Source organism: Centropristis striata, chromosome 19 (genome assembly GCF_030273125.1).
Source record: "Centropristis striata isolate RG_2023a ecotype Rhode Island chromosome 19, C.striata_1.0, whole genome shotgun sequence".
NCBI lineage: Eukaryota > Metazoa > Chordata > Actinopteri > Perciformes > Serranidae > Centropristis > Centropristis striata.
In genome coordinates, this window is record NC_081535.1 from 15,490,470 (window position 1) to 15,516,819 (window position 26,350).

General features: G+C 39.3%; 1 protein-coding gene across 7 annotated transcripts in view; it reads left to right on the forward strand.

Annotated features, from left to right (window-relative positions):
* dnm1a (dynamin 1a) overlaps positions 1–26,350 on the forward strand; it is a 65,391-nt gene that overhangs the window by 25,822 nt on the left and 13,219 nt on the right. For 3 of the 7 annotated variants that reach the window (XM_059357543.1, XM_059357540.1, XM_059357546.1), the window contains exons 10-15: positions 1,018–1,156; positions 3,935–4,021; positions 4,963–5,033; positions 5,693–5,744; positions 6,749–6,760; positions 10,233–10,346. In XM_059357543.1, the coding sequence (XP_059213526.1) occupies positions 1,018–1,156; positions 3,935–4,021; positions 4,963–5,033; positions 5,693–5,744; positions 6,749–6,760; positions 10,233–10,346 (475 nt within the window). Of the gene's footprint in view, positions 1–1,017; positions 1,157–3,934; positions 4,022–4,962; positions 5,034–5,692; positions 5,745–6,748; positions 6,761–9,897; positions 9,928–10,232; positions 10,347–26,350 lie in introns of all 7 variants that reach the window. The other 4 variants (XM_059357542.1, XM_059357539.1, XM_059357544.1 and 1 more) reach the window with 2 other exon arrangements.

Genomic DNA, 26,350 nt, shown 5'->3' on the forward strand with positions numbered 1-26,350 from the left:
CTCTGTGCAAGCTTTGTTGTAAAGAAAATATTTTCACCACTTTGGTGTTGATTTAGTACGTTTCTTGAGTAGTTTTCAAGCAAGTTATCTGCTTTAAGAACCTTGAATCTGCTTACCTTTGCTTACACCCAAAGGTGTACACATGTTTATCATCAGTCATTTCTTGGCAGCCATATTGGATGACCTCAGCGCCCAGACTTCCTTGTGCGTGAGGCTGCAGCCGTGCACCTGCAGCAGACAGGAGCCACGACGATTATGCTTTAACTGCTCCTCAGCGGGCCTCTGGGGCCGCTCTCTCAGCCACAGACACTTGTGAGTGCGGACAAAAAAAAAAGCAGTAGTCTTTTATCCAAATTGATCCACTGTGACCAAACAATTTTAACAGCGGTTGGACTGCAACAACCTGGAGGCCTTCTGGGATAATAAATGTTATGATTACACTCCTGCTTATAGTCGGAGGAAAAGGAGGGACGGGTGGAGAAAAGGGTCAACACCAGGAGGGATCAGGGTGTTTTGGCTGAACGTTGGGGTGCACAGCTGCGGTCTCGCGGAGCGTCGCTTGGAGTTTTTGGCTGGAGGAGTTGTGCAGGCTGGGAGCTCTCTCTATCTCTTCCTCTTTCTCTCGTCTCTTCTCTCTGTTTCCTCCTTATTGATAGAGAGAGACTCCAGAAGACTCCTGTCCTGTTTTTAGAATGGCTTCAGGGGAAACCAAATGTCTCACTTGCATTTTCTTCCTTCTGTGCTGTTTATCCTCCCCAACCTCCACACCTCTTTATCTTAAATCTGTTGTTTCTTCTGTTCCACTTTCAATTTTTTTTACCTTCCTCATTTGTGTTTCGTCCCTTTTTCTGTTTTCACTCCTTTTGGTGTTTTTTCGTCTCACGCCTTCACTTTCTGCCCGTTCCTTTACGCCCCCTTACAATTCTTTACTTCTCCTTTTCTTCCACATTTTTTGTTTGTTTTCTTTCTTTTTGTTTTTTCACTCCTCTCTTCCGTGCCCCCTGCCTATCCCTACAGGACGGGGCTGTTCACCCCTGACCTGGCCTTTGAGGCCATAGTGAAAAAGCAGATCCAAAAGCTGAAGGAGCCCACACTGAAGTGTATAGATATGGTAGTGAGCGAGCTCACCTCCACCATACGAAAGTGTAGTAACAAGGTAACATGCCAAAGAGAACCGAGCCACTTTCACTATCTGTCAATTACACAAGTAGGGGTAGACCGATGGCTGAACATTCAAGTATTGATATTAGAGAAAACAGACAGTTTGTCCTGAACTGCTTTGTTATAGTTTTTGAACCCAATATAATATTTTAAGAGCTTAGTTTGATGTGATTTACACTTACAGTAGCCTAAATCCTAAAAGCCATAAATGCTGACTTAGATTTTTGTTGTTTCTGTATAATTTATTCACAAAATGTAATACTTTTAAAAAATGTATTATACTTATATTTTTTTTTAGTTGAGGGTATTTATTTATGATCATCAACACTTTTATATAGCACTTCTTCACAAAATATAATGCATTATGTAATTTATATATCTCTCATAAACAAAAACTATACGGCTTGTATAAAGGCTTGTATAAAGCTTAATGCTAACATTAGCATGCTAACATGCCCACTAGGATTTTGATCTGGTATAATTACTTGGTATAATAGATTTGCCTATAAGCACTAGACAAGGAATGTCATTAGTTTTGGAGGTATTTGGTTATGACAAAATATCTGCAAAACTAAGGAAAGGTGCATACACCACTGTATTGGATAAATTAGGTTTTTAGGATTAGGTAAGTTTTACTCGATGAAAGAAAAATTCAAGGGATCACCTCAAAATCAATAAACATTTCTTATAGGAATCCTAAATATCTGCACAATTAATGTTATATTAGTATATTCATCCTCATACCAAGAGTCACAGCAATAGTTTTGCCACAAAGCACTAATATGCAAATGTTCAATGCATTGACATTTAAATAATTTATGTAAACTGACTGTAACATTTGCAGATAAAAGTAAATACACTTCTTCATGTCACTTCAGCCAGCAGATATCGGTCTATCCTTACTCCAGATCTTACTACTGCAGTCTTCATTTGAATTAAACTTTCTTTGTCATTTATTTTCTGTCAGTTATTGGCCTTTATATTGAACATTAATTCAACAATTGTTGCCTCTCAACCTGCATGTTAGAGATTTTTCTTTCATGTCTAAAAACCCTTAAGTTGGTTAAAATCGCATTTCTTTTCTGTCTTTGTCGGTATGATTTGATCCAGTGGAGTGACTGATTGTGTAGTTCCACTCTGACTAATTGACTTCAAGCGTCTCTTTATTTTTCCTTTTTTATTTCTCTTCTCCATCCTGTTGTCCTTAACCCTTTGAACCGGCTGCTTCCTTGCAAAGCAAATGACCAAAAGACAGCGTGACCTCCTTTGGATTTCTCTTCTCTGTCACACTTTTATCTTGATTTCACTTTCAGAGACATTCTGTATTTAAAGATACTGTATTATAATATACAGTGGTTGGGAAAATCCACAAAGGGGTCAGTTTGAAGTCTTCCTCCATCACCCTCTCTGCCATCCCTCCCTCCCTGCTCCTTTGCATTGCATGTCAGTCTGAATCACAGTGAGTGCCTCTGCCTGCTGCCTCGTTTGTAAAAACAGTTATTTCTTAGTTTTGTGTTAAGGTGTCAGTTTTTCAAGACACTGAACACAGATTTTGACAAGTTGCAATGCATCTTTCCAGTAGCACAAAGGCTGCTTTCAGTTGCTTCGACACTGAATAGCTACAGTTTATTGGTACATGTTTTATTTTATTGGTTTTCACAAAAAAAAATTAAATATCGGAGTGAATTCACAAGATGCAGTCCTTATATTTGGATAATGTTGATGTTGTTAATTAAGCCACGTTAGCAAACGTAAAAGTTCCAAAATTCATGATTCTGACTTGTTTTATGTCTTAGAACAAAATGTGAAATCCTTTCAGCTTATTTTATTACAAACCATATTTCAGGCATCTAAAGGAACTTCCAAAGAAAACCAGAAGTGCAAAAACTCTTTTCCAGGTTTTCTGACTTTATTGCCTCTACTTAAGCCCATGGCCACTGTTTAAACACCAGCAATGCCTAGTTATGGTTCGCAAGCAATAATTGGACAGTTTGTATTTCATTCTGTTTCAATTCGGAAACAAATCTAGCGGAGAACAACTTCAGAAACACTTAAACATTGACGATAGTGTCCCCTTATGATAAGGCATCTATTCATTTTGGTTGCAGTCTGCTTTGTAATTGGACCAAATCCCAGGAAGCAGTGAATCAACTTGAGAACCAGAAAGAGGTCGACTGATATCCACTCACTCTCTGCACCATCTGACAGATATGAAAGATGCATTGTAACTTGCAAGAATGCAGCGTATATTTTTCTTTCTCTTGCGCTGTGATTTTGGTTTTGATTTTTCTTCTTTTCCTCACACTTCTCCAAATGTGTTTGTGTCACATTGGAGGCCCACCAATGTCTGTGTTCGTGGGTTTGCAATGAGCTCATGGAAAAAGAGACCCACAGTGTGCTGGGAAAAGGAAGCTTTTCTGCCAGAAACATTGTTTTTTTTCTGTGTTTGTGTGGTAATATCACAGACTTTGCACTAGTCTTCTGCATTTGTTCCATATTGGCAACAAATAGACATTTTGCACATAAAATACACTCTTAACTCAAACCCACCCACTGCTCCGGGTGTGCAGATACTAGAGCAGAGTCTGGGATAAACCCTTTAAAACATAACCTGTTTTATTATGTTTCTGTAACATATTTTGTTGTATTGGTGGAACTGTGTGTTGTGGTTCAGTGAGATGGAAATGTAGTGGTTTAATGGAGCTTGTGTGTAGTTTTGTGACCGTTGGCGTGTGTGTTTTTGCTACCTACACACTACACTCTGTACTCACAGCTGGCTCAGTATCCCATGTTGAGGGAGGAGATGGAGAGAATCGTCACCCAGCACATCAGGGACAGAGAGAGCCGCACTAAAAACCAGGTAACAAAACCCGCCCCCAAAAAACCGACAAGACATTGACAAAATTGAGAAAAAAGCATATATTAAAATTGGGTAAACTGGGTTGGCTATGTAACGTCTCATAGGCCAGACTCTGTTTAATCAAACATTTATATAATAAATAGATTTATGAAAAACATTTTTTTTTCTCCTTCTTTGGCACAAATCTTTAAATGGGGGTGTTTTAGATAAACATAAATGGATGATGCATTGAGCAATATTTGATACTAATTTCATGGAATTTTGTTTAATGCTAAATGCCAATTATGTATATATATATATATATATATATATATATATATATATATATATATATATATATATATATATATAGTATTTAAATAAAAAAATAAAGAAACAGGTATGAAAAATAGAAAAAAAATACACACACTTTGAGAAAAATTAGTTGTTTATGGTTGTGCAGTTTTATTTGCATAAAATAAGGATGAATTTAAATTGTTTTATCAACTTTTAACATTTGTGTACTTTCTGGCACAAGCTGGAAGTTTTTAACATATTTGGGATGTTATGTTTAATGATCTCAGTATCTTTTTGTTGTGTAGTAAGTATACAGTTGAAACATAACGTGTACAGCTCTGGTTTTCATTGGCACTGGTCATTTTTTGCCAAACCTATGCTGTGAAGGTTGAATAAAACCTGTAGAATTAAAATTGTATACAAAGCAACACGAAAATGCTGAAAACACAAAAGGAGCATTGTACAAACAAAATAAAGTTAAGGCTTTGCCTTTGTCTAATTCATTTTAGTAGTTATATTTTTATATGAAAGCACACAAGTTTAGCACACAAAGTGAAGCTAAAACCAAAACTTCTGAAAACTGAAAATTATGAATTTCATGAGTTGGATCTCTAAAAATTACCAATGAATGTGCATTCACTGATAACGTCCCTCTCTCTGTCCAGGTGCTGCTGTTGATAGACATTGAGTTGTCCTACATGAACACCAACCATGAGGACTTCATTGGATTTGCCAAGTGAGTTACTTTTCTTTTTTTGACACAACGGTGTATTAGGGCCATTGTAGGTTAAAATACAAATTATAGTCAGAAATTCACAAGAAAAAAATAATTCTTATGGACTTAAGTGTTAAATTTACAAGAAAAAAATCCTTGCATCTGTCCATGCACTGTAGTTCCTGATGCATAAAAGTTATCACCTCCTCCAAATCAGTACGGTGTTTTCTTGTGAACAGGCCTGGATCATAGCAATATATCTTCAAACTCCAGATGTTTATGATAATATGTTGATTCTGGGCTAAAATCACAAGTTTTTCCTTGTTGCTGATTCCGATTGTGGAATATAATTTGATGAGATCATCCTTTGCAGGCATGCAATCAGGTCGATCCAGCCGGTAAAGTGAAACAATGTGGTCCCTTGATAGACAAACTCCAAAATTCAGAATTTCAGAGTTCTTATTCTGAGAATAAACTCAGAAATTCAGGGTTAATTCTCAGAATATTACCACCCACACTTGGCTCTATAATTTAGATTTTTCCCCCCTATAATGGCCCTAAAATGCTGTCATAGTATGAAGATCTACGATCAGTGTGGTGTTTTAGTGCTTAGAGATTTATAAATTCATGTGCAGTTTAAGGCCAAAATCCGGTTTATACTGATGTGTTTTGTTGTGCAGCGCTCAGCAGAGGATCAGCCAAATGAACAAGAAGAAAGCAGCTGGCAACCAGGTACTTTTATCACTCTAAACATACCATCACATCCAGCAAAGACTCTCACTTTTCTGACAGGTTACTACATTTTGCAGGTTATAGTACCGTACAGTGCCAGGAACACGATTCCAGACTGAACTCCTTCAGTGTGTTTCGTCTGTTGGCCAGCAACATGACATCTGAACTTCATACAGTCTTTCCCTGAGGCTTTATTCTGTTAGCACTCAGCTCTCTGTTTTGGCCATGCTAAATGTAGCACAGCTATACAGTATCTTTTTACCCTGGGCAACAGTCCATATATTACACAATACAGGCCTGCACAGCTCTTGTACATGTTACACACTAATGGACAACAGTTGTCGAATCCTGAAACAACTTGTCCGTTTGCTGAAAATCACAGTGATGTCGGCACATCGCTGAGGTCTGTTGCAAAATATCAGACTTCAGTAACAACAATCATGATATTAATATCAAATAGAGCGCACTCAAATATCTCTGCCAAGGTTACACAATCCTCAAAACCTGTCATTTCAATAACACAAAATGGTTTGAAATGTTAAATCTCCAGCTGGAGTCCTGAGCTGCATCAAAATACACATAATAACAGACAATTATGCAATCCATGTGACTGTTTTCATTTAATTGAGTGCAGAATTTCATGTGAAAACTGCACAAATGTTTTGAAAAATGGTCACAAACAAAATAAAGAATCCCTTTTTTATATTTTTTAATGTGTCACATGGTAGACACTTGTATTTTATTAGCAGAATGCCCCTACTATATATATGACAAAATAACAAAGCAATGCCTACACATTTAAGGTATATATACACACTTCTTTTACTCTCTAAAAGCATGTAAATCTTATCTGTTTCCCACTTTTTTATTCTTAATTCTTCAATCTTATTCTCTTCAGCTCTTGTTTTTTCCTCGGTGTCTATCCTTTCATTTCCTCTGAGTGATTTCTCTTTTTTCTGTGTCTCGTCCTCTTTGTCCTTCTCTCTGTGGCTTTTCTGCTTCAGGATGAGATCATGGTGAGTAGCGTGTGTGTGTGTGTGTGTGTGTGTGTGTGTGTGTGTGTGTGTGTGTGTGTGTGTGTGTGTGTGTGTGTGTTTGAAGCCTGAGCGTGTGAATTTGTGCATGTCTGCAGGTAGGCTTTTCATGCGTCTGTGCTCATGTTTTTACGCTCTGCAGGATACATGTATCTATATGTGTTTACACGTATGTCTGTTATGTGAGCTGGATAATGGATTGATGAATGTGTGTGTGTGTGTGTGTGTGTGTGTGTCTGTGTGAAATGAGCTTCATACTAACTGCCGGTAAACGGGCAGGTGGCTGTGTTGGGGGATGCTTGGCTGCTGCCCTTTCCTCTTTTTCAGCACATACACTTGCGCTCATACACAAACTAACACTACAGGATGATGAATGCACTGTAAAACGCTGTCCTGCACAACAGTCTTTCAGTCTTGATAAAAGTCTCGGTTTGGAGATGCTTGTTGTGACTTCAACACTAAGGCTTTGCTGGTGAAGAGACTTCCCCCAGCAGCTGTTTGAACTACATAAAGAGAGAGTCGCTCTTGTTCTTAAGATTGCAACTCAAAGACAGAGTGAAGCCCAAAGTATGGAAAGGATCAGGGCCAGGTAGGAGAAAAAAATAATGAGAGGAGGAAAATTTTTTTTTCATTATGCACTTTGATAAAATAGTTGAAATGCTGAGAATAAAGAACTTTTAGAGTTCGGTAAAGCAGACTGCAAGCTACAACCTGATTTTGCTTAGTATGTCTAGTATTTATCTAAAAAAATCACATAAATTACATAAACGCAGATTTTCCCAAAACAATAGTTGTGGTAACCTGCTACCAGTGGCGGTTCTAGGCCAGTGTTTAATCAGAGGGGCACATTAAAAAACGGCAAAGATTATATTTAAGCATTCAAAACCTTTATTTTACCTTATTTAAACATGTCATTTAAGTGTATTTGGGAGATACAAATACATTCATTGAAACAATGAGACTTACCAACATTAACAATTATTTTTGTACGACAATGACATTTTTCCTTTTTGTGCACAATCACTTTTTTTATTTTGAAAGTGAAGTACAGTGAGAATTATTTTTTATACATCATATATTTATACATTATATATATATATATACACACACACACAGGCTTTTATTGCACAATTAAACTATTATACAATTTACACATTCTGGGTTCCTTTTGTGTACAATGAGATATTGTTTGAACAAAAAATAGGTTGTAAGAATTGTTCATCATTCATTGTTATAAATTGGTCATTTTATGATTAATTTGACACAGGGGCCACAGCAGGGGCCGAGGACTCTTCACAGGGGCAGTGGCCCCTGTAGGCCCCTGTGTAGAACTGCCACTGCCTATTACCAAAAATAGCTAATTTATGTGTCAGGGGATTTTAGTACTACTACACCCTTAAATATTGTGGTTATTGCTCATTTTACGACATTAATGAGAATCAGGTTGTAGCTTGCAGTAACTGTTCAGATAGATGTGCCGTTTCTCTGACAACAATGTTCCCTTGATTACTATTTGCCACAGGAACAACCAATCTGTGAATATATTTCTAACTTTAACAAACTTAAAAAGTTGACTTTCTTCTTGATATTTCAGCTTTATTCTTGAAATCATATTTCAACTTTTTTTCTCATCATTTAGGCTTTTTTTCTCAAACATGATAAAAAAATTCGTCCTCTCATTGCTTTTTTCTCCTATCTGGCCCCAATCGTCTTCCGTACCAAAGAGATTTTCTTCTGTTGCATTTTTATTTACACGTCACTAGACTTCCTCCTCCTATCCCTCTCATTTTATTCCCTGCCTCTACTCGATTTAGAAGTCCAGGGGGAATGAAGACCTGCAGTGTGCGAGACATATGTCACCTCCATAGTTGTCAGTTGTAATAACAACCACCCAGATCAGGGTCAAAGGTCAGCGACACCTAATAAACAAAGTGGTGATCTTCACTTCCTGTTTACAGATGGATGTAGTTGGCCCACAGCTTCTGTTCTCCTGATTTAACACCGTCCTGACCTCTATACTGAAAATACTAGGACCCCTTAAAGGGATAGTTTCAGATTTTTTTGCTGCAAGTAGTAGTTGTTTCTGTTTTTACCTGAAGTAAAGACTGTGGTCTGAGGATAGAGAATGTTGTATGTTTTCCAGATTGTTGAGCTGTCTGAGACAGATTTTGTTATTTTGGGCTGTCGGTGAAAAGAAGCCTGCACATGCCTGTTGTCAAATAAATTCATGATTTGGAGCCAGTGTGCAGGCTTGTATCATTAAAATTTTCTAACTAAAAGTGAGTTGTAAGGATGCAGTGTTGTGTTAACCCTCCTGTTATCTTAATTTCTCAGGAACAGCAATAGTGTTTGTGGGTCAATTTGACAGGTTTAATTATCCAAAAGGGTCCGAAACTAAAAAATCCCAATAAACTTTGTTTATATTTCATCATTAACTACATTACTAACCATTTCAATCAATATTTAGTGCAATGGTGTTCTTTACCTCTCACAGATCATGGTTCAATAAGTATAATTCACTCATTTTTCATTGAAAATGCATATTATAACTTTTATTTATGTACATTGGAAAGACCTACATGTAAAATACAATGGTTTTACATGACGTGGATCTAAAATTATTATTTTTTTTAACATTTTTATTCTTTTATTTTTATGAAAAAATACTTTTAACTTTTTTTTTACATTTTTAAACTTTAAAATGGGTCAATTTGACTCGCAATTTAACAGGAGGGTTAAAAACTGTATATACCGAAAGTTTTGAAAAAGAGGTACTATATGGTAGATAGAGAGAATATCCTAAGAACATTTAAATTAAATCTTAGTCAGTTCGTCTCTCCAAAGTTAAATCACTCCGCTGCTTCTCTTCTAAAAGCACATACAGAATAAACAGTCCGGCTCCTGCATTTCACTGCATGGTCTCAAAGAAAATAGTTGACATGGGCCGTTCTTATTGTAGCCTCCTTACATCCCTTGCCAATCCACCCTGCTTGCTGTCCCTTTTGCTGCCGTCCCAGCAGCCAGATATCATGTGCTGGTACCTGACCAACCTTGTGTATTTGGCCTTTACTAACTGCGTTGGCGTCGCTTTGTAACGTTCTCTCCACATTCTCATTCAGCCGGAGAGAGGAGTTAATGATCGGTTCAAGGTAAATAACATGCACACCATGTACTGTATGTGTCTGTAGTTTCTGTTTGGTGGAGAGAATGAAACACAAGAGAGAAAAGAGTGTGAGCAATGTGTTTAGTCACGTAGGTGAGCGTCACCCTGCTGTTGTTTGTGGCAGTCGCTTACATTACATTTTACTGTGCTGCCACATAGTGTAGATATGTGTTACATACACAGGCTGACAAATATGGTGAAAAGTTAGTGAGAAAAGTGTTTTAAAAAGCGCTTGCTGTAGGTTATTTATAATCAAATTCTCTTTTCTGTGTTTGTCTGTGTGTCTCTCAGGTGATCAGGAAGGGCTGGCTGACCATCAACAACATCGGCATCATGAAGGGCGGAGCCAAGGAGTACTGGTTTGTCCTCACCGCCGAATCCCTGTCCTGGTATAAGGACGACGAGGTGAGACAATGTTCACACATTTCTGTACTTGCACACTTTTGCAGTTTTTATGATTATATTCCTGTTTGTGCTCAGAGCTGCAGGCACGATGCTTTGAATCTGAGCTGCCAGTCAAACTGACACACTGGTATTTGTTTATCCGTTTTGTATTGTTGTCCAAAGAAGTAGCAAAAAAAATGGTTCAATAATATGACAGCACACTAATTAGGTTGTTGCACAACAGGAGGGCTTGGCAAAAAACACTCTTCGTCATAAAAAAAGAATGGAGGGAACAGATTACTGTCAGAAAGTACTCTTTCATTATAATTAAATGTTTTTAAAAATACTTTTTGGGGTGTTTTTGCATCATAATGTTTTTGGGGTTTTTTTTGCGTGATGTCACCATTGGAAGGCTTACCTCAAAATCAATGTTTTGTTTCTTTATTTCATGTGGTCAGTAAAGAAAGACTGAGCTCTATTATAATATAGCATTATTTATTATGTGGTAAACCAACACTGGTACCCTTTTCCATTAACATGGAACAGGTTCTGTTCCTGGTTTACTCATTCAGTTTTTTAACTGTTTGGAGCACTTCAATCGAAAGATGACTCCCAGTGAACCTAAAATTAGCAGTTTTTTCTGGGTAAACAATGCTGAGATGTTGCTAATGTCAATAAAATCAGGCCAGCGGTTTATCACTGTGAAGTGAAGTCTTATATTAAAAAAGTCTTATCACTTTAAATTGATCATGTTTTTTATGTTAAATCTCTACCTGAAAAGTAACTAAAGCTGGTATCTAAATGTAGTGGAATAAAAAGTGCAATATTTGCCTCAAAATGTTGTGAAGTACAAGTATAAAGTGACATAAAATTGAAATACTCCAAAATGTACTTAAGTACAGTACTTGAGTAAATGTACTTAGTTACATTCTGCCACTGTTTTCAATAGCCGAATTATCATACTGAAATGCCATATAATATTTTCCAAAAAATTACCGGGATAATTATTTCAGTTGGATCTGAGTGTTTATTCTCCACAAGAATTTCTTTTCCACTTTCTGGTCCAAACATTCATTCCAGCTCATCCCACTGGCAGAAATGACTGCTGGTCCTCTGCACACTGCGAGGATTTGACCCGGCGTGCTTTGTTACTGGGTCGACTGGTCAGAGCAGTGTCCCATGATGCTTTGCAGAACTATTAGGAGCTAGCCACAGTCTCGCTGTCTCCAGGCCTTAGCCACAGCCACTCCGCTCGCTGACATAAGGGTGTGTGTATGTGTGTGTGTGTGTGTGTGTGTGTGTGTGTGTAGCATTGACAAGGCCCTTTACAAAGAGTCAGGACCCCCCAGCATGTCAGACACCGAAGCTGGCACACACATGTGCATACCAAAGCCCCCTGCCCTGCCCTGTTCCCAATTACACACACACACACACACACACACACACACACACACACACACACACACACAAGCTGCTTCTAATAAACTTACTTCATTTCAAAGAAGGGGCACAGAGTCAGAGAGGGACTGGATTGTAGGGGAGGAGGCAGGAGTGTCTCTTGTTAGCTGGTTAGCAGGAGGAGTAACAAGGACCATGTGAACGGAGAGAAAGTGGGGAGGAGAGATGGGGTAAAGGGGGGGGAGGAGAAAGAGAAGAAGGGCTGGGGGGGATGTTTTGCAATATACCTTTTTTTCCTCCCCTCATTTCCCCTCTCTCCCTTACACATCCTCAAAGGTTTATCCCCGAACCAGAGGAAACTCTTCTTCATCCTCACCCTCCGATCATCCGTCTCACTCTTTCCCCGTCACCCTCTCCTTCTCCCCCCTTGTCCCCACCCTCCATCTGTCATTCCCTCGCTTCTTGTACTGTATATTTATTTGAACATGGAATGGCGAGGGTGCAGGGAGACCCAAAACCAACACATGGTGCTGGTGTTAAAGCTCAGCACTGAGGCTGAAGGGCACTGCAAGTGATTTTAAAAAAAAGAAACTTTCCATTTTGTTTTCTATCCAGGCTGAACATTTTTAAATAGTTCAGTCACTTAAGTGCACACACACACACACACACACACACACACACACACAGACACAGACACACACACACACACACACACACACACTAGGTTAGGTTAGTGTACTCATGAGGGCTTATACTCACATGTGCACCTGGATGGATATTTTCCAAAATACACACAGTTGATAAAAAGTTGGACACTGTTTTAGATTTAGATTTAAAAAAACTATAAGGGCACTCGGAGAGCAGAGACCTCCGCCAGGGCCATAACCTATCTTGCAATGTTAACAAAAGTGAAAAATAATTTGTGTATCCGCCCCTTGATTCAAATCCGTAATTTAACAACTTCTTCTTTGACCAATGCTACATCCTTCCATCAAGTTTCATGAAAACCAGTTTCCCGTAATCCTGCTGACAAACACATAAACAAATAAACTGAAAACATTTTGCAGAGGCGAAAAAAAAACTTTCACTGCCTGCAGAGAGAAAAGTGCTTTTGTGCATCGTGCAGTTTTTGCATTAAAATACAGACACATTCATTTCTTTACACCAACTCGCAAAACAGTGCGGCAGCGTTTTATTGACTGCCTCTCGTCATGGGGAAAACCCTTGCCGCAGCCCGGTAACACACACACACACACACACACACACACACACACACACACACACATACACACACACACACACACACACACACACACACACACACACACACACACACACACACACACACACACACACACACACTGTCACAGAAACACACATGCACACACACCACCCCCAGACACTAATAATAACTTTCAACCCAACTTGTGGTGCCAGGATGTTTTGGTTAGAGTGCATATGTGTGTGTAAATGTGTGTGTGTGTGTGCCTATAAACCTTCTGGTCTGTATTACCACAGGACATGCCAATTCTTTGAATCAGGCTGCTCTGTAGCTTAAAGCTTCCCAAAGCAGAGAGGGAAATAGAGAGAGGGAGGGAGATGTGAATGGAGAAAAAAATGGGTGAAAAGAAAACAAAAATGCCCGTAAAAAATGACCCACGCGACTGTGATTTTTTAGACTGCAGCATATGTGATCTTAATCTAGTCTTCTAATGAAATTCATTCATCTACACATAGACATTTTCATTCATCACATAACATAGACACACACAGATGAATGAATTGTAGATGTTATTTAAGTGTCCTCACAAGGGCTGTATTTTCTTTGGGTGTCCCGTTTGGCTCTTTATGTGTATGTGTGTGTGTCCGGGTTTCCCTACTCCTGCTGTAAAACTGCCAGAAAGCCAGACTCGCCTGGTGATCCCAGCTGTAAACATCCTGGGGGGAAACAGCAGACTGTTGCTACACTCCACACACTCAACAGAAACATGTCTGCCATACGGTGTGTGTGCGTGCGTGCGTGCGTGTGTGTGTGTGTGTGTGTGTGTGTGTGTGCACTTTTGTGTTCCTGGGGCTGCGACATGGTGGCAGGGCTTTAAATGGAAACAGGTTGGTTTGTGGTTTTCATTCCTGCAGACGATGCTCTGTGATGGGACACCGTGTGAAAGCTTCTGCCCTCTACTTTGCTTTTGTGTACATGATAGGGAGAGGGAGTCCAAAATGGTACGCTGCGGGTTCGCTTTATCAAAGACAGGCGGGCTGGAAGACAAACTGCGGCCCCAGTGAAGAGGCAGAAAACAAAACATAATGGAAAACAAAGCAGGGGGTCTCTAAACTTGTAGCGTTTCACATGACGTCACCTACAAACACTAAACCCACAAACAGATTTCTCTCTTTTTTTGGGAGAGCTATACAAAGACTCGTAAAAATGGCGAACAGACAATGACAGAGTGGCTTCTCTTTCAACATTTTTGTTTGGTGGCTTCCTGCCTCTCTGCACATTACATGGTCATTTGAGGTAAAGTTGGTGCAGTGAAGGCAGAGACGTAATTGTACATTTTGGTCAAAAGCACAGTGCAATGCTGGGGGTGCACTGTGTGTTTTAGTTATCTTTTTGGGTAAGTGTTCATTTCTGCTGTGGTTTAACCTTTTTTGGTCTCAGTTTTGTAGGAAAAATAAACAAGAAATTGGGAATGCTATGCAACCATCACTTATATTTATGTGAATGTAATTCTGTGGGTCAACACAGGATCTTCTATTTTGTTTTAATTTCTGCAACCAAAAAAAGAAAGATAGAAACAACGTTGAGTAGATATCCAAGCATCTTTATTTCAGCTAGTATTTTTACACTTTTATCTTCATCAGATTTCACTCTTCAATGAGGAATCAAACAATACAAAATACAGCAAAATAAACGTTATGTTTTTGTAAAAAAGGCGGCACTTATGTATCCGTCACTCATAAATCCAGTATAGGCTACAGCCAGGCCTCTGTGGTGGAGCCTTTGGGTGCTTTATTTAGGCTCTTGCCCAGGCTTGTCCAGATGGACAAGGGGTGGTGCCGCATGTTCCCACAGCCTAATGTGCTTGTGCCTGCTGGATGCCCTCTCGGTTTCTCTCTTGTCCCTCTTTTGGATGCTGCGAGTCATCCCGTGCTTCCCCGGCCAGCCTAACCAATGTGCAGACTACTGTACAACCACTACTTCCTGAACAGGTAGTCTGAACACTGGGCAGGCGGGCTGGGCGACTGGAGGATGCTGTGGAGAAGGTTTTACTCATGCACACGCAGATAAGATGCCGTCATGATTCATTCACACAATCCAAACTGTGCTACTCACTGCGATTTCCTGCATCTGACTCTTGAGCCCGGCTCCTTCTGCTCTCATAGTGCGACTGCTGCAAAGTGCTGACCAGGCTGGAGGAGAAACAGCATGTGAGGGATGGATGAAGGGGCCGGCAGGGAGGTGAAGGAGGAGGAGGAAGAGGAGGAGAGGTTAGACAGAGGTGATAGCCACTGATTGGCAGATTCAACGACATTCCCTCCTGTTTCCCGCTGGGAGAAGCAGCATTCCAGACGGAGGTCTGGAGGAGAAACACCAGATGCAGAAGTTTTTACTTAACAACCAAAAGAGATGTTAAAGTGTTATAAACTCATTGAATCAACTGGAGATTATTGGTTAAATCCTTGATAATTTTTCTTTAATCTGGGAACTATCTAGTTGGTAAAAAATGCAAGACTACACAGATTTCTTGGTTTATGATTAAACCATACAGCACACAGAGATTAAGAAAAAATAGCATAAATATATATAAACCCACACAAAGGGGTCATAACCAATTAACCCAAATTTGCACAACCTAAAAACTTGGTTTGTCCCTGTTGACCCCCAGGTCAGAGACTGAATAAATAAAAAACAGGATTTTTACCAAGATGTTAAACAACAAAAAAAACTGTATGTAAAAGATAGAACCCCCAAAAAGTCAGCTCTTTGGTCGCCAATCGCTCATAGTTTGAAAGTTAGGAGTGAATAGTTGTGGTCAGCTGAGATGACCCAACACCTCCCACTAAAACACCGGGAACACGTAACGTTTCGTCTCCTTGACACATGCCGTAAAGAAAGAAAATTCTCCTTTCGGGAGGGAATACCTGCGACTTGACAATCTCTGCTGTCTTCTTAACATCTTGCTGTCTTCAGCGATGCCTCTTCTTCTTGGCTGATATTTGTTTTGCCTCCTTCTTGAATCGTAAGCCCCAATTCATCTCCCGATGTCCTTTCAATCAACACAGAGGCAAAATCAGCTCAGAATGCGATTTCTAAGTGGTTTGAATTTGTTTACCGAAGCTTTCCTGGAGCCAAAAAAGCCGATCCGGGGGCGAGCAAGGTGGACCGACTGGAGTCTCGACGTGGCAAAAGACTGGCCATCAAGTTTCCCCTTCGAGAGACAGAAGGAGAAAAAGGAAGGAGAGAGAGAGAGGAGATATGGAGAGAGAAGGAGGAGGAGGAGCTCGCCGGCCCCCCATTTTTCCTCTCCTCTCTTCTTCCTCTTTCCCCTCCCTCTGTCTGGCTTTTTTTCCTCCCCTCTCTTTCTTTATTTCTTTCTTTCTTCTCTGGCTTTTGGGGAGAAAGTGGAAGGTCAAAGGTGAACAGGAAGTGAGACGCATTCATTTGGCGTGTGTGTTGTAAAGTTTGGAAAAGCGAGTGAAGGATTGGCTTCGGGAGGGAGGGAACTTTTTTTCAGTGGAAGCATATGTGGGTAGATGGGAGGACGTCTGCGTCTGTGCGCTCACGTGGAGGCATAAATGTGTTTCTTAAAGCGTCTGCATGTTCGTCCCTTCTATCTAGTGTATGTGCATGTATCTACTTATGGTACATGTGAGTGTATATGTGGTTTCTGAGTGATGGATGTGTGTGTAGGAGTGAGAGCAGAGGCTCCATGGTCTTTGTAGCGAGGGCAGGAATGTCGGCGTTTTCTTGGCAAGCAGGAGGAAGCCTTGTAATAACTCCAGATGTGCAGCCCTGTGGTCTCCATCTCTCTCTTGCTCCCTCTGTTTTTACTTCTAAAGCTGATTTCCTCTCCCTGTCCGACTCGAATAAAGAGCCCTTTATGCAGCTCTGCAGCCTTCCCAACACACACACACACACACACACACACGCACACACACACACACACACAGAAAGGGGGGGTGCTAGTGAAGGGTGACATACTACTGGTAAATCAGAACCAGAGCGAAAGAGGTTGTGTGTGTGTAGACGAGAAGGAAAAGTCTGTGTGATTCAAAGTTGAGACACAAGTAGTCAAAGTTTGCCTCTTTCACCTTTTTTGTTTCACACACCCACACATACTCACATTTAGGTTTCTTTCTGGCAGACAGGAGTAATCAATGTTAGCGTTCCCAGGTGTGTGTGTGCGTGCAGAGGTGGCCAAGGCCGTGTGTTTGTTTTAGCTATGGTTTCTGAGCTCCAAATCAAAGCAGGCACAATCCCAGGAGAGACGAGTCAGCAGTACTGGCAGGGATGGAGGGATGTGGAGGGAAAGTGAGGAAAATGGAGATGAAAGAAGGAAGCAACTTAAAAATGTGGGGCGAAAAGGAGGCGAAATGTTGCCCGGCGAGCAGGGAAGCTTCGACCAATATAATGTAAAAATGTAGCGGAGAAACAAGCCAGAAACTAGAATCAATCCTCATAATTGTTGCAGTTCAGTTGGGGGATTGGAAGGAGTGAATGTTAATGGGTGGGTGGGGGGAGCGCTGCGGTCGCACCAACATTGTTTCCACTGTTTGGATGACCAGGCAGGCAGCTTCTTTTTCAAACTCTTAGTCAGGAAAGCCAGAAATATTGAGAAAGTATGCACACACACACACACACACACACACACACACACACAAACACACACACACACACACACACACATACACACCCCGAGTGTAATCTGTTATTCCGTGTTGTTCTGCCTTGTCATGGAGTTTCTGACTTTGTTTTTCCCGTCTTTGTATTTTGATTTTGCATGAAGTGAGCGACTCCGTCAGTTTATGTGGCTGTAATTGTATCTTTCGAGTGTTTGCATCGGTGCGGCGAGGCTAAGCCTGTGAAGGCCGCGCTGTAGATTTGTGTATAACACGCAGCAGCCAAACCCATAGAGGCAGTCCCAGAATGTGATCCCCCATATTTTAAGAGAGTGTCGTCCATCAGCCGACTCACAGGGAAACATCACGGATAGTTTTCAAACTGGAGATATCCAACTGCCATTTTTCTTGTTGAATAATATGCATGTCAACCACATAATAACTTGGTTTTATTTTTCTTGCTCCCCTGAAATGTCGGGTCATCATTATTTCTTTGTTGAAAAGAAAAATTGCAGAAACTGTGCAACATATTTTAGATAATTGTCTAAAGAGATAGTGGTGTAGTTAAAGGGTAAAGTTGGGAGAGATATTATGATGACATTAAGTGACAATGAATACATTTGGAATTACTCTAGTAAAAGTCTTGCATTCAAAATTCTACTTGAGTAAATTTACAGGAGGGTATTATCAGAAAATTGTATGGTTTATTAAGGCAATTGTTGAATAAAATTAATAAATATAAAATACAGACCGGGGGAGGGGGGTAATATTCAGAGAGAAATCTCATAATTTTCAAGATTAAAGTCATACATTTACATGAAAAAAAGGCATCATTTCTGAGACTTAAGTGGTAAATTTATGAGGGGAAAAAATCACACATTTATGAAAAAAAAAAAAGTCAAAGACATTTCAAAAGACAAAACCAATGATATTCTCTGAGATTTAAGTGGCAAATCTACGAAAAAAACGGGAGGAAGAAGAAAAAACAGTGCCTTTTTGTCAAGGAACTGCATTACTTCACAAGTTTGGATAATTTTGTTTTTTTTCTGTCAAATGTGTGACTTTATAATCTCAGACTATTTAAGTTTTTTCCTCATAAATTTAAATCTTTAATCTCTGAGTATATCCAAGTTTATTTTCTCATAAATGGCCCATTAGTGGAAGAAGAATTCAGATCCCTTACTCAAGTAAAAGTACTAATACTACACTGTGAAATTGCTCAACTAGAAGTAAAAGTCCTGCATTCAAAATCTACTAAGTAGTAAATAATTAAAAGTACAAAAGTATCAGCATCTAAAAGTACTTAAAGTATCAAAAGTAAAAATACTTGTTATGCAGAATGAACCCACTCAGATTGTTCAATATATTCCAAATATATTATTGGATTATTATCATTGATGCATTTATGTAAGCAGTGTTTTAATTTTCTCAAGGTAGGGCTAATTTTGAACTACTTAATATACTGCCATGAGGGTTAATTTAAAATAAAGTCTAATTATTTTAAAATTGATCATGTTTTTCATGTTAATCTCGACCTGAAAAGTAACTAAAGCTGTCAGCTAAATTTTTTAGTTACATAAAATGGAAATACTCAAGTAAAGCACAACTACCTCAAAATTGTACTCAAGTACAGTACTTACTAAGTAAATGTACTTTCATTCATTCCACCACTGTAAATTACAAATTTAATCATATAAATGATCTCAATAAATCACTCAGAGATATAATATGTAGCAATTATACACTCAATATGTAATTAAAGTATCTGAAAGTTTCTGATAAAAGTGAAATGTCTCTTTGGTGGATCTGCTAACAACTTATAGACATCTGAAATGTTGTAAATACTATAGGAGTATAAAGTAAGAGGAAATACTCAAGTTAAGTATCCCACATGTGTGAGTGGCTTCTTATCAAGTTTGAATTATTGAAATAGAGACACAGTCAGCTGTGTCATACACACACTGGTGATAAAACTCTAATGAAGATAAACAGGAATGCTCATGTCGGCTCCTCCATCTGTTAAATGTAAAGACTATCAGGCTCAGGGACAGAAGACACAGAGTGACAGTTAAACATATGGCATCTACTGAAGTTAATGAAAACAAGTAGAAGAGAATGGACTAAATGATGGAAAAAAATGGTAACAATGGCACCGAAACCAGTAATGAATAAATTGCAGAGTCTCACTGTAAAAGAAAACATTAGAAAAGTGGGTTGCAAAAGAGAAACAGGACATGAGTGACGACCACAGCGTGTCAGAGTGAGCCGGGGAGGTACCCAGGGCGGTTTGTGGATAATTCAGAGTTTATCCTGGCTGACTGATGAGATAAATGAGCAGTGTATGTTTGTCTTTGTGTAAATTATCATTTTTCTCCCTGATTATGCCTCGCATGTCCGGAGCATAATGTCAATACAAAAATCATTAGAGAAACAAAGCCTGGGATTAGATTTAAACAGACATGGGACAGATAAAAGAAACCACACTTGTGCATTTAATGTCTCTTGGCATGTTGAATACACACCCAGTGTGTGTGTGTGTGTGTGTGTGTGTGTGTAGTTTGTAATTTTGTCGTGTGTATGTGAGACTGAGCAGACTTCCTGCTTTCTTTGAAGAAGGATTGACAGACATTTAAAGATTACTGCATGTTTTTAATAACACATGGCATGAACTTTTTTTTTTTTTAAGTCTTAAAGAATATATTCTCATGTTGATTGTGTATATTATTTTTTGCTTTGATGACTGACTTGAGATACAGTTTAATCTTTTAGCCTTGACATAAGTGAGTTTTTTATAATGTGCATAAATATCAAGTTTTACAAGACTAGATTTACTGTAAATGTGTAAAGTTAAAAAAACAACAACTCCACCCTTGGAACTGCCCACCGTTGGCACAATCATGTCATAAAATATAACACCCTCAAAACACACCCTCCGTGTTTGTAGAACAAGTTTGATTTAGACGTGCAAATTTTATATTCGGGCAGTTTATTTTACTATAAAAAGTATTCTAGCAGTTAATTTAGGTATTACTGTATTAGATGATGAAAGGACTGTGATGTGTTAGTAAAACGGGGTTAGAGTGAGGGATTAACACCTTCCTGTGTTTTCCTCTAATTTAACATCTATTTCAGGAATGCCACTAATACATAAGGACTCTATATAATATGCATTCACAGTTGCCTTAAAGTTGCACATGAAATGACTTCATGTTGGTTTACATATGTGAACGTTTTACCTCAATGTATTCTGACGTCACGTTTACCTCAGATGGAAACGGTTCAGTTCCTAGGTACTTCTTTTTTTCTATCATTGCACCAGTCATTACATCTTATAATACTTATTTCACATGCAAGAGTCTTTTTACAGGCATTATTTGTCATTTCACATGCTCACACGTTTATATCAACAGTGGATGGAAGTATTCAGATCCTCAAAGAGAAAGTACTAAAACCACAGTCTAAAAATGCAATTAAAAGTCCTGCATTGAAAGTTTTACTGAAGTAAAAGTGTGTAATTAGGAAAATGTACTTTAAGTATTGGAACTAAAAGTACCCATTGTGCAAGAAAATGTTCCATGTGACTATAATTGACTATTTATTAAGTAGGACTGTCTAACACAAAGACTCACGCAAAAGCATCACATTAAATCTTAGGTTGATCCCAGACTTATAAAAAAACTAAACTAAATTAGTCTCCTAATGGACTAAGAGGGGGCATTAATCATTAGATTATTATTACTCATGCATTTGTGTAAAAGCAGTATTTTAGTTGGTTGAGGTGGAACTTATTTTGATCATTAACCATGTTATTTTTTCATTATGGATAAGTCTTCTGATTATTTTCTCTATGAAATAGTGAGACCATCACAATATGTGACTAATACTTTGAGAAGCTAGAACCATAAAATAATTATAATAAAGGGCTATAAAAATTTAAAAAAAAATGTTTCTCATAATCTCTTTGTCAATCTTCATGTTTTGTGTGGAAACAATCTTAGCTATCTAATCTAAACTAATCTTAGATAATCTAATTAGTAAAGAAACTAGTCACTGAAGCTTTCAGGTAAATGTTGTAGAGTAAAAATGCCAATTTTGTACTGAAGTAAATCCCCAATTGTGAGTTGACGTGACTCTTTATGGGGGACCTTTGGAGTATTTCATTGCTGGAGGTAAGAGCTCTGTGCTAAATATGTACAAACACAGGTTGAGCAGAGCTATCCGACAGCAGTTGCTGGAGGTGTGGGGATTTTCACGTGTTTATGTAGTTAGTGGGCTGCGGAGCCCCCCTCCCTCTTCCTTTTACTCTTTGGTGGTCAGCAGTGATTGATCACATGTCCCGGCCAGCCCCTGGGTTGTTACACTGACCTTCTGCACAACTAAACGCACAGCAGATAATTAACTGCTTGGCAATTAGCTGCTAAACAGGAAGGTATCACTGACCTGCAAGCCTGTGTTTAAAACCGGAGCACTTACTGAATGTGTCATTGTCATGTGGACTCCACGTTTCCTTTCTCCGCGAAGACGTTTATTTGTGTTTGTGCTCATTCCCACAGGAAGAGCTAAGCAGAGCACAAAGTCTGTCACTTCTCTAGAATCTGCAGAGTCAGCTGAGACTAAACACAAAAGAAGGAGCATGTTCCACCAGCCAAGCAAAACATGTCAATATAAATTTCTCTTAATAAGAAAATGTGAGAATTTATGTTTTTATCCCTGAGGAACTGGTCATTTCAGATTAGATTTGTACCCCTGAAACATTTGTCTGAAGCTGACAGACGAGCGAGAAAAACCTTTATGTTATCAAGTAGCACTTCCTCTGATAAATTAAGTATTAGAGTGCGGACACTGGCCCGCTGCCATAGGTGATTTGTTATGAGCATTATTGCACAACTTCGATGAGTCATCAACAGCTGTGTGTTTTTACACATTGTCCCAGAATAGCTCCGATCTAGCTGCTCTCAATCATAATCCTCTCGGCCAAATTGTTTGCTGTTCCTGATTTAAATGTTGGCAACATGTGGCCTTACTTTAAATAAAGTCCAAACAGCATTAAGCCAGATAAAGTTACTTCAAAGACATACTACTCAAAGACCAAACACTGATTTTGCATGCGCTAGTGGAATTTTTTTACTATCCCTCAGCAATATTTGTCTTTATTTTTAAGTTTACACACACAAACGGCTCTTTATGAAATAATTTGACAGTACTAGTCTAGTGTTGGATTGTATGTAGAGGCTAAACAAGCTTTTCCACAAGTGCTCCAAGTCCCATCCCTTTTATGTCTTCCCCCATCCCCGTCGTGTAAGATTTACAGAAATGCTCTGTGTTCAATTTTTTCTTTTTTTTTTCAAAGCCAGGACTCAATAGGGGAATGGTAGAAGAATGGAGGGAAAGAAAAACGGAGGGAGGTGAGGAGGAGGGTTGTGAAAATTGCCGTTGGCTGCCACCCAGGGCCCAGTCTTTGTGGTAATGAAGGGTTAGAGGCAACGTTATTGCTCCCAGATGCCGTGCGGCTTCTCTGCAGCCCTTTGATGCATGGCCCAAGTCACCAGGACTTTTCTATCAGACTCCCATCGACATACACACCACCCCACACACGTACACACACACACAAACGACAGCACACACGCAGCCTCTTAAAACAACATGGATGCCGTAAACGACCATCTTCTTGGTTTTACCCACCAAACTACTCAGATTTGTTTCAGAGTGTTAATTAGATATGGTTTGTGTAAGGTCTTTGTGAGTGTGTTTATGCATACTATAGTGTGTGTGTGTGTGTGTGTGTGTGTGTGTGTGTGCGTGTGTGGTGTGTGTGAGGCCATATTTCATCCACGTTTTGAATTAGTGTTTGAGTCTTTGAGACGTTTTTTTGGACGGCGTGCAGAGTGGTGAAGTGCCTTTATGAATCCAGAAGTGAACTTCCTCTGGCTTTTCATAATGAGCCTGCTATTACTCACAAGCAAAATAAAACCATGGAAAGTACTTTGCTCACACACTGATCCAAACACCACAGGTTAACTACCCTGAGTGCACTGCCTGAGCGGCTGTGTGTGTGTGTGTGTGTGTGTGTGTGTGTGAGTAAAAAATGTTGCGTGTGTAGAGCTGCAGATAAATACTCATGTGGTTCAGGTGTAGTTAAAATAATTTATTGACCTATTTACAAAGACAATGCGTGTGAAAATGAGTCAAATCAGTCATGTAGGTGAGTGAATGGATGAGTGTAATGTTGTATCTGAAAGGGAGAAACTCCTTCTAAAGGTTTTAAACCCGCTATCCCTGTTTAAAGGGTCAGGTCACCAAAATTTTTAGAATTTAGTTAATTTCCTAACTAACTCTGGTGGTGTTTCAGCTTCTGTCATTTCTGCTTTCATTCCAGTATGATTGAAATACTATTAAGAATTGGTATTCTGCAGCATCTGTAAATAGAAAAAAATTTAATAATTGAGGGTAAATTTATTAAACTTGTCTGACACAGTTCCTCATAATAAGGAAGTGGGTTTGGCTTGTGGTGGTGACACTGTAACCTCAAGGCCAGTCACACCCAGAACATCTTTAGCTTCTCTGTTTAAGTGTGTTTAACTGGTAATGTGACATAAGCAGAGTCACACTGACATACAAGAAAATTTATTGAGATTGTGCGGCTTTTGCAGCCACTAAACTTGCAGATACAGGACATAAGAAAAAAGTGTAATTCTCAAAGAACCCGCAAATGGTGAAATGCACCTTTAAGTGCTCTGCCAAGCAAATTGCATCTTTGAACTTTTTGCACCTATTTAAATTGGGTAAATGTGGCCCCTTTCTATGCAAATTAGCCTCATGTCAAGTCACACGGTTACATTGACATTATTGGTGTCTTCAGAGAGTTGGTGATACCTGAAGTGCACCAACAGCACTGCCAGACTGGCATATTAAATCATAAATTCAATTAATCGTAGTTACACATAATGTTCTTGTCTGAGGTTTTAAGGAATGCCTCTGCACCTCATTGGTCACAACCTGTTGCTTGTGGTCTAAAAACAAAAGGTTTCTCTCTCTGTCATTTCGCCTGATGTGTTTTTTGCGCAAAAGCAACATTTATACTACATTTATACTTTGCCACAGATAATTGCAATCAGATTGCAAACAACAGGGCAAATTGCACTCAGCTGCACTTTATGATCTTGTTTGCTCTATAATATCACAACAGCAGATAGGGGATACAAGTGACGAGTAATTCATGGTTCTATCTATTTGTTGGGAATTCAGGTAGTAAGGAATTGACTAAGGAATAAAGTAGCCTACAATTTTCCATGTCTAACAACCATATCCCAACTATTGTGTGTAGTCCTTTTAACACTAAACATTCCAAATGTGTCCCAGTTTGTTTTTGTTTTTTTGCAGTGCAAGGAAAGAATACATTTCTGCAATGCAATTCCAGTGGTACGCTGCATCGTTATGGTTATCAAAAATTATCGTCACCACTGCATTGCATTGTGGGATATTTATAATGATGCAGTGTCAAATGTTCACAGGAAATAGTATACAATCCACATACTACTAATCCAGTTACGTAAGGTTTCAGACATAATAAATCATCTCACATACTGTTTTCTATTAAAAAGCATGTTAGTGTGGACCAAACTGTTTGCGTGTGTTTAGAATTGGAACAACATCAATTCTAACATTACGTCTCATTCTGATTGTGACCTCACATGGTGTGTGATCAACATTCTAACACTTAAACACAATTAGATCCTAGATTTATTGTTAAGTGCAATCTTTCTGTCAGCATTAGTGATGGCTTATCAAGAGACACAAGACAACTTGCATTATTTCTGGAAAGACAACAGAGCCCAGAGGATTCTGGAAATCTTTCCTGAGGACATATTCTGGTCTATGATGGAGGATGAGGCCGTTTGTTCCCATCTCAAGGTGGAAGCTGACAAGGTGGCTGACCTGATTGTCAAAGAGTTGAGCAAGTCCAAGGTAGACCAGCAGACTTGTGAAAACCTTGATGAGAACAGCTTCCTGTCTATCGTGGAGGATGAGACCATGTGGGCTCATCTCAAGGCAGAAGCCTACAAGGTGGCTGCTTGTATTGCTAGACAAGGGGGCAAACAGAAGACATTAAAGTCCAAGCAAGACCAGATGACTTATAAAAACTTTGATGGAGACAGCTTTCGGTCTGTCATGAAAAATGATGCCATGCATGCTCATCTCAAGCAGAAAGCCTCCAAGGTGGCTGCAATGACTACCAGAGATTTGGGAATTCAAAGGAATCCCAAATCCAAGTTAGAGCAGCAGACTTGTGAAAACGTTGATGAGGAAAGCTTCTGGTTTATCATGGAGGATGAGGACATGCATGCTCATCTCAAGAAGGAAGCCTTCAAGGTGACTGACCTGATTGCCAGCCAGTCAGGTAATCTGAGGACCTACAAGAAGGACAAGATAACTACAAAATTTGCCGAACAAAACTTATGGTCCTTACTGGAGGATCAGGCAGTTCATGCCCATCTGAGGCAGAAACCATGTCAGGTACCTGAGATGATTGCCAGAGGCTCGGGTTCCAGCTCTGAGGACAGTTTTATCAGAGTGGAGGTTGCTGAGGTATCCATCCCTCAGTATTCTTTGACCTCCATGACTACGTCTCCTACCAGAGCCAAACCACCTCAACCTTGCCAGAAAAGACAGTTTTCTCCAAAGACTAATGGAAACAAGCAACCACAGTGGTTGTTGTCCAATCCTGAAAAAAGCCTGTACCATATCTTCATACTGCTCAGCTCTGATGACTGGCAAAAGAAAAT